This window comes from Accipiter gentilis, chromosome 7, assembly GCF_929443795.1.
Source record: "Accipiter gentilis chromosome 7, bAccGen1.1, whole genome shotgun sequence".
NCBI classification, from domain to species: domain Eukaryota; kingdom Metazoa; phylum Chordata; class Aves; order Accipitriformes; family Accipitridae; genus Astur; species Astur gentilis.
Window position 1 is genome coordinate 23999558 of NC_064886.1, and position 12462 is coordinate 24012019.

A 12462-nucleotide genomic window follows, 5' to 3' on the forward strand; every position below is an offset into this window, starting at 1 on the left:
CTCCTATGAGGAGCATAAGACTGGGTGAAAGGAGTATCAGCTCATTGCTTCTGGGGAATACCAAAAACACGTAAGATGGCTCAGGACCACATTATCCATACTCCGTAATCTCCATATTGCCAGGATAACAGATTCAGGGGAACAACTACCATCTCATTTAGAGCAATACTGCCAAAGAGAGCCCTGAGGGCTTTGCCACTGCTCTGGCCAGTGAGCAATTACAGACCAGGAAACTCATTCACACCACCACTTCTGTGCCCACAAAATCCTGAGGGGCCTCCAGTCTCAGCCTTCAGAGAAGAATGAGGATTGCTCTTTTAACACATTGAGCCAGACTCTTCTCAGAGCTGTGCAGGTAAAAAAAAAAACAAACCACCACCACACACAAAAAAAACACCAACACAAACCAAGAAGCAGTTGATAAGCTGCAATAGGGACACTTCAACTAGTTAAGAAAATACCCCACAATTCTCAACAACAAAGGTGGTCAAATGTTGAATGGGGCAAGCAAGTGTTGATAGTGCAATCTCCATCCTGGAAGATACTGAAAGCTTTCCCCAACAAGGCACTGAGCAACCAGGTCTAACTTCAAAGCTTGCCCTGTTTTAGTGGCATTGGACCAGAGACCCTCAAGTGTCCCTTCTGATCTAAACTGTCTTATTGACTTACTAGACTAGGCCCTGATTTGGGATTTTTCCAGACAGAAGAAAAGAGTACGTAAGAGGATCTAAGATCCCCTAGGAAAGAACATGCTTGGCAAATAGCTTGATTTGGTATTGTGTTTTAGCCTCACAAGAGATAGACACTGCCAAAGCACTCTACAAGAGTTCTCTATCCTACTGGAGAGAGGAAGATACACAGAAAGCAAATCCACAGTGTTGTGCTCCTAGGCAGTAGAAAGATGCAGGATTTAGCAGGCACAAACTACAACCTGGTGCTTGCCAGGAAGCTGATGAACAGTTCACTATATCTTCACTGGGTGAGAGATTCAAAGTCACAGTTAAAAAAACAAACACAGACTAAGTCTGAAATCACTTTATTGAAAAATTTAATACAAGAATAGTCAGTGGTAAAAATATTCAAGTGTGATACAGCAACACCGCAAACAAGCTCCTTACACATCTCAACTTGAGATTGATTCGTTTACAAACAGCCACTGTCTCCACATACTCAGCTTTCCAGAGACATGTGCAGCATCCTGTCATGTCAGTGAGTTTCAGTGCAGTCTGTCTTTACATCAGATAAGATTAGCTATGACTGATTTTTCCTGTGAGAGGTATGAAAGGCCTTGTAGGTCTGTTGAGAATGCTATTTGCAACATAAGGCATCATTCCCACCCACCCCAGCTCATTCGAAACACTGACTGAAAGCCTGTAACAAAATATTTTGCCAATAAAAATCTTTTAGGAAACACTATGAAAAAATACTCTATATAGCATAAAACTATCAAAAAGTGACTGTGCCAATTTCCCCTTTACACAAATAGTACTCTAAAAAAGAAATTAAAAAAAAATCACATTACATTAGAAATTCACACAACATATAACGTATTGCATCTTTCTGAAATACTCTTGTGCAGCAGAAGCCCCATATAGTACCTGGGCAGTTACAAGACAGACCAGTAGCTCCCCTTTAGTTCTGCTGTCTCTACAGCAGCTGCCAAGAATTTGGCTATCACAGTTTTAGGATTTAGAAAGTAGAAAGCTGCAAGATGGCAAACCAAGTGTTTGTAAATTAGTACCATTCCTTCTCAAGAAGGAGAAAAAAAAAATCACAGGAATCTCTTGATTAAAAAGATATTACATATTACTTGATGCTGGTGTCAGTGAAACAATACAGTTTTGACTGTTTCTATGTCAGTTTTTATTTGCAGGGTACTACTTCATGTGCCAGAGAGGTACTTGCAGCATCTTTCAGTGATTTCTGCCCTAATAAGAGCATACAGCCAAGCCACAGGAGCAAATAAAACCACATTGGCTTACTTTGTTCCATGAAAAAACACCGTGAAACACTGACAGACACAGGGTTGTCTGCCTGCTGTCTGGAAATAATAAACATTGATTGTTCCCCCATTCAGTTTTCAGCAACCTTGAAGATGTTACATAAAAAAGAGTCATCATTATCTTGGCCCCTACTTTTCCAGGCACAAGATTCAAAGCCCCTGCCGCCTTCATGCACAGCTATGCAGAAAAGGAGCTGAATCCCCAGGGATTGAAGGCATTGCCATGTGCGAAACCCACTCTGTATTTGGTGACTTAATCTTCTCAAATAACTCAGCAAGAACTTACTTACTCTCTGCATAACCTTGGAGAATACCAGGAGTGGGCTTTACATTTGAGGATGTAAAATCAGATGACTTGCTCCTCTAAGAAAACAGCAGTAGCCCATTCAGACACAGTTAGCATAGGGATTTTTTTTGTTAGGGGGGATTTTTGTTTGCTTGCTTTAACAGAGAGCTGGCAACAGCCAGAGCCCCTCCCTGTACAAAGCGTACAAAATTATCTCCAGCTAGAGGTCCTAGAGCATAAAGCCCTTTCTCCTGAGTACATTCATAGGTGAATGGGTCAACATCTATGGGATTCCTCTTTGGATTGACTGGTTGGTCACTGTCCATTGCCAAGTCAATGGCATTATTTGGCAGAAAGGAGAGGTTGGGGTTTGAGCCAGTTAGAACAAGAGCCATGGAAATTTTATAAACTTTCTGGTAGCCATTCTTGTCTTGAAAGATACATTTCTTGTCCTTGCCGAAGGATAGCACATGATGTTCAGGAAGGCTAACGTAACACTCATAGGGCCCAGCACAAGCAGCTGACTGTTCTTTCATCATCTGATGGACTTTGTGGTATTCAGGGTACATCATTTTGGGGAGCTGGTTAAAAATAAGACCCGGATCACTGACTTGTCTCCGAAAAACATGGATTACTGGAATATTGCAATGGTGAGCAAAGAGAATCGCATCAGCAGCTGTCAGGCCAGCACCTACAATCAAGACTGGATCTGACATAATGCCAATGCTGTTGTTCTTCACTGCTTCCTCTAGGGCAGACAGCTGGTGATGGACATAGGAAAGGTTCTCTCCCTTGACCCCAAGCCAAGTAGGACTATCGTATGTTCCTGTAGCTAAGACCACATTCTCTGCATAGATGGAGAAGGGCTCTTTATCACCTTTCACAGTTTTGAAAAATCCATCCACCTGAAAGACCTCCGCACTTTTCTCATTGAAGTTCCAGAGTGAGTCACTATTCTCTGGCAGATCTTTCTGTGTGTGGTTGGAGATGCTCTCTGCACTCACTTTCCTCACAGAGGTCACAACAGTACCACATCTGAAATTCTTCTGCAGTCCTTTCTTCATCACATAGTGTTGGTAATATTGAGCAATGTCTTCTGCTGTGGCCCTATTGTTTCTGAGGCCTCTGTAATATAGTACAAACAAAGGTCAAGCAGCAGTTAAGTAAGAGACTGGAATTTCTGCCCTTTTCCACTGAATGTATCCTAGAGCCATCTATCCTTGCACTACCAGAGAAGACTTATCTAGTTTCCCTGACTTCAGCAAAGTTATTCCTGGTATATGGAGCTAACACTCAGATCCACAAGCTGTTGGACAGAGGCAGCTTTCTCTAGCATGAATCCAATCCCCAAGAACATGATTGCTCATTTATGCTTTCCTCTCACATCTTACTTCCATTCCATTTTTAACTCCTGGAATTTTTGTATTAATTGTTACAGATCTCAAGAGCAGAAGCACCTCAGAGACAGTACAGTAGCTGAGCTGATTATACTTGTCATTAGGGACAGCAGCAGTAGACACAGAAGTCAGATGACCATGCCTTTACCAGAACTCATGGTTCTTGTGATTCACCTCTCCAGGGGGTGTTGAGAAGGACACATTCCAAGCAGCACTGCAACTTTACCTGAATCACTGAATGCAGAATGGACTTTTACTGGGGGGTTGGGAGGGTGTCCTTTCTCTCACTAGAATCATCCATAACAGATGGGTAGCTACATTCAAGAAGTCCACTCCAGTCCAGGTTCCCAAATAACCTCCAGATGTTTGCAAATAATCACACCACAGATATCTTACCTTCTCTTTTGCTTTAGCCAGTCTTTGAATGGGAGATCTGGGAGTCCCATCCATTCCCCTCTGCTCAGGGTAACCATAGAGCCCTCAATAGACTGGAACAAGAAACACAGTTAAATGACTTTCAGTTATTTAATGCAAGAAGCGAAATGCAATTTTGTCATGTTTCAATAGGGCACAGATCATGAAATCAGTGATTTCCTCTGATCTGCCGTCATGGATGAAACCACCCACATTCTCCAAAAAGAACAAGAGACTGGAAGTATAACTACCTCTCATGCTTTTTTCCCTTTTAAACTTTTGCTTGTCTATATACATTAAATTAAACATGGCTGACTCCATATTAGAGGAGCTTTTGCATTTCTAGTCAACACCTTCGGCTATCTTACAACATGCAGACCTAAGCAGTTAGGCTTCAATTCACCTACATGCCAGGCACCTCCAGGAGCATTTCTGCCAAGGACCAGGTGAGGGATGGTTCTGTTGGTCTCGTGCCACCAAGTGAGGACAGATTCTGCTGTTCCACCAAAGTCTGTGTCTGGACGCTGAAGAGTATCAAACAGAAGAGCCACAGGGCTGTGGGATCGTCCCTCCAAGCCTTCAGACAGATACTCCAAATCCTAAAGAGAGGCAGATCAGATAATCAAAATACTTGTCCTGCCAGGCAGCAGATGGCTTGTTACTCCAGAATTTCCAGTCAGTGGTTTTGGTGTTCCACAAAGCTCATTTACCAGCACACAGACCCTGTCATTGTGTGTACTTCACTTAAGGCTCATTCTGTCCATGTACTTTGGAAATTCAAATCAGGTTATCAGTTATCATATACCCCTAGGATGCTTTACTGTGATGTTATACTGTTTCTTTTTACACAAACCTGGTCCAAAATGGAGACATCTGGTGCCTCTTCCAGTTTCCTCTGAAGAATGGGATGAGGATGAACAGAGCCTCTTTTGAAGTAAGGGATGTTGCCTGACAGCAAATATGAAAGACAGATACCTGAAGGTCCATTCCCTAAAAAGACACAATGGAGAAGGATTTATACTCCTGCAGATAAAGTAGTCCTTTGAAGAGTGTTTCTAATATCCAGACCAATTCAAATCCACGCTGCTGTGGATACAGAGGAATTTCTATTCTACGTTGACCACTGACTTATTGGATGGAGTTGGGGAAGTAATTTTACTCTCATATTTCCCCTTCTCCTCCTCAGTTGCATCTATTTGCATTGCAAGGTCTTCAGAACTTGCTGAAAAGACATTGGGTTAAACAAGCCAGAGGTTAACATCACTTGAAGCTTGAAGTCTCTAGCATGCTGATGAATTGAGTTATTGCTCATTAACTACTTTAAAGGTTTAGAAACTGGTCACATACTGACTGGGGACCTCAGCTCTCCTGGATGCACATTTCACACCAGTGCAGAGTAGTTCACTGCACACAGGATACAGAGTAAGTCCAGAAAAGAGAGTAACTATTGAAGTGAACGGGAAACAGCTCTGCTCAGTAAGAAATGCCATCTAACAAGGGATATCTGGCAATACCAGTTTTGACTAACAGTTCTTGAGAACACTTGCAAATGGGAACCAGCCCTACCACGGTACTGCAGGCAGTGTGTTAAAGAAAAAACTCTCTCTGCCATGCCAAGACAACACCTCAGAATACAGCACTTTGAACAGATTGCTGCATGACTGAACTCCTGCTGACCACCCAACAGCCAGTGGAAAAACTTGATATATGTGACTCCAAAGCCCAGTGAGAGTAGCTCATGGAAAGTTTTCACATGGCTGTTCTCCAGCACGTTTAACATTTTACAGTGTCTGCATAACTAGGTGTCAGCCTCTCCGGCTGCTCAGGCTTTGCTGCTCACTAGTATGTGAGCAACCACCATTACATAATGCAGTGACGATGTAGGGAAGGAGAGCTGAAGTGACACAGCAGCCTGTGTTGGCACAGTGCCTGTGCTGCATGTGAGAGTGACTGGAGCAAAGGCTGCTTCTTGGAGATTTGAGACAGAGGGAGGCTCAGGCTGTAAAGCTAACAGTGAGCTGAGCTATGTGAAGGGCAGTATATGCTGCAGCTGGGGCCAAAGTCTGCTGTGCTGAGCAAGGACCAGCAGCTGCGGGTCAGCGTTTGGAATATTCCACTTGCAGGAATGTTATCCAAAACCAACAGCAACAAAAATTAAAAGCAAACTAAACTGCAGCTATAGTGAAATATAACACTTTTCAGGTTACTTCTTCACTTTAGGAAGTACAAGGAGGCACCTAAGCCAAACTTAAATCACCTGAGTGCACAACACTCAGCAACACACACACGGGATTTACTCTGAACCACATCTAAGTTTGATATGGATGATCATAAGTACAGCTGCTTCTGCGGCTCAAACTATTCTAGAAAGCAACTGCTTTCATGAGGCTGCCAGCACAGCCAAAGGAGCCCACAGCCTTCCTGGAGCAGGGCCTGGGGAAGTAGCTGGAACCTGCATGCAATGTCCAGCTGCAGTGAAACAGTTGAGCTGTTTCAGTCCAACAGCCTCCTCAGAGTGCACATCCTCACACTGGTGCTTCTGAGGCTTTAGTGACATCTCCGTGCTGGACCCCTATATAGGTGCACTAGGGAGGTACCGAAATATCCTCCCTCCCACCTAAAGACTTGTACAACTGGGCAGTACAAAGTCACTCTCAGACTAGAACCTGCTGGGAGTAGTGTTCTTGTCAAACTCGCTCTTAGCAAGGATTAAGTGTGGTTTATGTGGTGCACTAACGTTGGACTAGCTCTCTCAGGTGCTATAAATTAGATGACAGATAAGGAAGGAACCCAGCTCTACAAGGCATTTAAACACATGCTCAGATAAACAGGGTCCAACACCTGTGCTCGAGCACAGCTCATGATCGGTCACAGAGGGGAATGCACTGACATCACTACTTGGGCTTTGCTCCAAGAATCACCTCACGTTACAAAGCTCCCCTCTTGCAAGGGAGACAAGACAGTTACTACATAACCTGTTTCCTAACCTGGTAAAAAACCCTCAGCTTTTTACCGTTCTATTAAATCTGTACAAAATCAGTATAGCTGATTTGCATTTTAAAATAAATCTGTGAAAAATCTGAAGAAACTTTAACAGCATCTGTACCACTTTCTAAACACACACAATGGGGAAAAAAACATCACACAAACCCACCTCCATTCAAGCACTACAGATAATCACTTCACAGCAAGTTGATTAACTATCTGTAGTGAAAAAGTTTCAATCCCTTCTAAATATCCAACAGAGAAAAACCAGGCCCAGCTGAACTGATGCCCAAAAGGTTACCAATTTTACTATTAAAAAAAAGAGGTATGTGTTATAGTTAGTCAAATAACTAGTTCCCCACTTCCCACAACTCTTAGTGGTCTTTCTCTTAGTACTAGAGAAAGTTTGACTATCAGGGGAGGAATGCAGAAACAGTAGTCAGGCATTTCTGGTTTGAATAAGAACATGTGGTATGAGAGCTGAAGACAGTAAGTCCAAAGCAACAACAGCACGAGAGTGCACAGTAATGCTGGCAGGAGAAAGCTCACCTATGATCACAACAGGCAGTGGCTTGAACCCACTCTTATGCTGGGGTCTGGTCAATAAAGCATACATCTTCCTGTCCGGAAGCATTTAGGTCCTGGAGTCTACCTGTTAAAACAAGTAAGTTTTGAATTATTTGCTTTTTTGACAAAAAACCCCTGTGACTTTCTACAGTCCACAAACCCAGGTTCATCTTTTAAAGTATTATCCTTGCATTGCAGACCGTCACATTACACTTCCACACTCAGGTCAGGGCTACTTATCTTTTTCTCCTCTTGGGCCCCAAACCAAAGGATGATTCCCTGATTATACACCACACACACACAAAAAAAAAGAGACAATCCTTATCTTTCTCTTCCACACATGAATTCCAGTCCCTCCAGAACAGCTGGCAACTGGCAACTTCAGTAACCCTCTGGCTACAGTAACTGAAGTGTTGCAGCTTGTTAATGAAAACTTCACTTCTGCCCACACTGTGTAGAAAATGGTCATAATTATCATGAACACTTAGTACTTTTTAAAGCAACTTGGGCATTTACTGGTAAGTAGAGCAAACCTCATTCCAGACTTCTGCCCAAAGGCTGGAAATCTCCTGGCTGCATTTTCAAATATGTACCATTCCATCACTACAGGGTTTTTTGAGAAGTGCTACTTTAGTTCCTGAATCTTTCTTAATTTTCCAGAAAACAGAGAGTTCTAGGTCTGAACAAGTAAATAACAACAAGTCTTTAAACTAAATATACATCATAATTACCTTGGAGACTAAGGTGTGATTAGAGTGGAATCTACAAAACTAATCTAATCATCATGCAGATATTAAATGAACAGTGAATCAAAGTTTTTTACCATTCCTGCAGGAATCCTACCATGTCAGATAATGACTTCTTTAGTTTTCCAGGGAATTCAACTATACTGTCACTAATCTAGAAAAGTTAAAAGTTACTTTTACTGCAACAAACATGAGATTTTTTAAATTCACCATAAGCTTTTAAGGTATTCTACAGAGAACACAGTCTTTTATAAAAACATTATTCTCATTTTGGAAAGCCAAGTAAAAATCCACTGAATGGCATGACTTTGTTCAGTAGGGCATGCTCTCCACACCCTTTTCAAGTGCAGAAAGATATTTGGAAAGTGCACTGCACACTTCCATAAGGTCTGGCACATCACTGCCTTTGACAAAGGTATTGCAGTAAATGTCATCCTACAAGTGTAATGCTCCACTTTAAGCCTGACATTTACATCACCAGCAACTACAGTAATGAGGCAAGACCCTGGTGATTGAATGAGCAGCCAGAAAACCACAGGTGAGTTGGTTTTGCAGAATCCCAGGCTTCAGGAGGAGTCTTGTAAGTGCATTTGCCTGCAAGGATGTGACAGTTCTCATATACACCAATATACAGCCATCGCTGGGCTAGACAGAGCTATTCCAAGAGGACTGGGTTCATCCAAGTAAAGAGGCGCTTACGGCTTACAAGCTGAATTCAAAAGTAGGAGCTTTGTCCAAAACTTTGCATCACAGCTTAGTAACGCTTACTGGTTGCCTGTTACTACTTAACTAAGCATTAGTCTAAGACTCTCATGCATTTTGCCTGACAGGGCAAGAACCACTTAAAAGACATAATAGTCGTGCTTTCTAATTTAAGTCATTTCAAGCATCTAGCTTTGAAGAGAGTTGGATTTCAAGGAAACAGGTTCCCAGTTTAACTGGGACTCAAAGGCAGATGCATACACTACAGAAGATGAACACTTCAGTGTGTTAATGTCCATACCAAGGCACGCATCCCTGGTAGCTGCAGGAGTACAGCCTAACTGTCCAAGTATTTCCCAAGCCTTTTGGGTAGCTTCTACCACATGAACCAAAACCTGCACCACCTTCAGCAGACTGTTGTGTAAGTTTACCTCCAAATAATTCCCTACCACAAAGCTCCAGAGCTGCAATTTGTAGAATTCAGCACTAGCACCTGGGATGGCCAGAGACACCAAAGGAACAGGACACTGGTGTGACCAGTAAGGTATTCCTCTCAAACCAGCTAAATCACAGTACCTATCTGAAGGTTAGCAGAGGTTTCTTCTCCATCATAACAAATAAATCCCCTCCATGGCTGTACTACAGAAGAAGACAAGTTCTTATTAATTTTTCCTAACACAGAGTGCACATCTTATTTCTGTGAAACTATTGGGAGTCTGGAAAAGAGAAGCAAGATCTCTGGAAGCGATCTTCCACGTTTCTGCTCCATAGCACTCTGCAACAGCATGCACAGAAAGACTGTATGCACTCTGTAGATAGTGGTAACCCAGCAACATCTGTGGGACTTTTGCTGGAAGGGCTGCAGAACCAACCCAATACTGCACACGGCAACAGTTCCAGGAAAGCAGCAAAGCCAGCATATAAATGAGCCTGCAAGTCTGTTTGCAAGACTTGGGTGCAAAGTCATGCCATTGCGTGCCAGCATTTTTCTGGAGGAGTCTGAAGGGGGACAAAAAAGGCACAAGACTGTAGAAGTCAGCCTGGCAGTCGTCCTTGCTTTAGAGGAAGGTTGCCTTGGCTCCTGGCCATTGCCCTATGCCATGCTACCCCACCCTGATAAAGAGTAAAGCCAGCAGCTGCTGGCTCACTCTCCTCATTTCACCCTCCTCCATTCTGTACCTTTTGACACATGAAAAAAGGTGCATTTGCTAGAATTAAACCAAATCTTAATGGCTAGAGGAGCACAATTGTTAGTCTGATGAAATTATTAGATCCATGCACATACATGACCATTTTTAGCCACAGTTTATTCGGGATCTGGGTTCACAAAACCCCATAATGACGATTTTAGTACTACCCACTTTGTTTCCTGAAGTTTTGACACTGCACAATTCTATCAACACAAAATTAACTATCAGAAATGCTTCTGTTTAACCTAGCATGTCTCTACAAATGAGAGAAGTCCCTTCCATAGCCTATAGCTGCCATCTCTATAATTCATAGTTAATAATTCTTTTTAAGTAAAAAGTGAACCAGATGCTAAACCCTGTTTATAGCTATTCTCATCCTCTAGGCTAAATGTTTGACTTCTGGGGGTAAAACTGAACTCAGAGCATCTCAAGTGTTTCAGTTTCAGGCCAGATGTTCACTTTTCCTGCCATTAGAAGTAAAGGTGGATTATTTTAATTATTTTTTTTTTTTTTGGCAATCTTAGAATCGAGGGACAACATATACTTCAATAACCTGTGCAGCTAATACAGCATAGCAGATGAAAGCCTGTTCTTGCAGAGGCTATTGGAAAGCAAACAGGACATTGAAGTTAATTTCAAACCTATACAAAACTAGTTAGCAGCAAGAGAAAGCCTGAGCTAGCAAGAAACTCAAGACTGTTCTTCTCGCCCTCCTTCTATGTAGAGTAGGTTGCTGGGCACTCACACTTAGCCAACTCAGTGACACTGATCCCTGTTCTGGCTCCTGCTTTAGGCTTCCTACTTTAAATAGGCATCTCTTCCCTCTTCGTTAGGGAGCATGCTGCAAGCTCCACAATTTATATCCTCGCTGCTTCCAAAGCCTTTCAGTGTCTATGTGATGTTACATAATTGTTCTGGCTTAGAAAAGCACCCAGCTCATTCTGGGCCAAACTCTGCATACCTTCCCAACACAGCCTTAAGCCTAGAGGGACTATAACTCACATAAAGTCGGTCAGTGTGGCTCCTAGTAGTTCCAGACTGCACAACTGAAACAGGTTTTAAATAAGTAAAAGAAAAAGCAAAGATGCATTTAGCAAAACAGTGACACTATGATCTTTAGCAGAAATAGAAAGCCGAGTTACATCAGTCATATGCAAGTAGCTCTCCCTGTAACATCAATGAGACTTTTGCTCAACTAAGGACCACGGAGTGTGGCCTGTACAGCACATGGGGAGAGTTTAAAAGAGCAGTGCACTCAGTATATAAATAATGGAAGAGACTGAAAGAGATACCATGACACTCAGGTTTAAACAAGAACAATTCTAACACAAATACAAGAGTTTTCTTCAGCTTTATTTCTTTATCAACTCATTCATTTCACCAGCAGTTTTCAAAATTTAATTCATCAGTGCTTTTAAAAATAAAAAAAGCAGGCATCTCAATAGCTTTACATTTTATGCTTTCCTACAAGTTTCAGAAGTTTGTTTCCCCCCGACCCCTTGCATTATCACTCTTACATGCCAGGCCAGTTACCCCACGAACACAATTAAGGTAGGTGGAAAAAAATTCAACTGTATGGTACATAGCAATAATGCCTTTCTAAAAACACCCCTGTGATATTCAGAAAGCAATGTTACAGTATGCCAGACAGAGCTCTCTAGATTTACTTATACCCTTCTTACCTCTAGCAGCAGGTCTGATGAGAAGTAGGACCTTTATGGAAATGCCTGTACAGCCAGAAACGCCAACCAAACTACAAACCTTGAATCCTGCCTCTGCTCTTAGACAGCTGTTTAAATCTAGTAGGCTAGCAGCACTAAGAGAGGAGAGGAGGAGCTGAAATGAATGGAGGCGGAGCAAGGAAAATACTTATAAGCATGAGTCAGCAGGAATATTTCCCTTCCCAGATTGTGAATGAATGATGTAGTGATCTTCCTTAGTAACGTTCAGCTGACTACATGACTACAGCAAAAGCAGGCTTATAGGAACCATGCATGGCAGAAGTCCTGCACTGAACAAATATCTTCATTTTTAACACTCAGGGCTAAACCTGAGACCTTATAAAATGCAATGCTTCCTGTGGCAGAACTGGGTTTTTCCTCTGTATTTGAAAGAAAAACTGCTGGTTATAGTTACAGGTGGGAATAAAAGTGATAGGATAGCACTGTATGCT

At 42.3% G+C, this 12462-nt stretch overlaps 1 protein-coding gene across 1 annotated transcript; it reads right to left on the minus strand.

The window, feature by feature from the left end:
• Nucleotides 1-1020: 1020 nt before the first annotated feature.
• Nucleotides 1021-12110, minus strand: OSGIN1 (oxidative stress induced growth inhibitor 1). The gene is made up of 6 exons (XM_049804370.1): nt 11972-12110; nt 7634-7736; nt 4953-5089; nt 4507-4698; nt 4082-4173; nt 1021-3413 (listed from the first exon to the last, which is right to left on the minus strand). The coding sequence occupies exons 2-6, from the start codon at nt 7716-7718 to the stop codon at nt 2420-2422; spliced, it is 1500 nt and encodes a 499-aa protein (XP_049660327.1). The 5' UTR covers nt 7719-7736; nt 11972-12110; the 3' UTR covers nt 1021-2419.
• Nucleotides 12111-12462: the final 352 nt, after the last annotated feature.

What these genes read in the sequence shown, in the direction of transcription:
- OSGIN1 (XM_049804370.1), bottom strand. Translation starts at nt 7,718, where the DNA reads ATGCTTCCGGACAGGAAGATGTATGCTTTATTGACCAGACCCCAGCAT. An exon ending in CTCCTGGAGGTGCCTGGCAT is followed by an intron (nt 4,174 to 4,506) that starts GTAGGTGAATTG and finishes TTCTTGTTCCAG; the next exon opens with TCTATTGAGGGCTCTATGGT. An exon ending in TGGCTAAAGCAAAAGAGAAG is followed by an intron (nt 3,414 to 4,081) that starts GTAAGATATCTG and finishes ACTATATTACAG; the next exon opens with AGGCCTCAGAAACAATAGGG.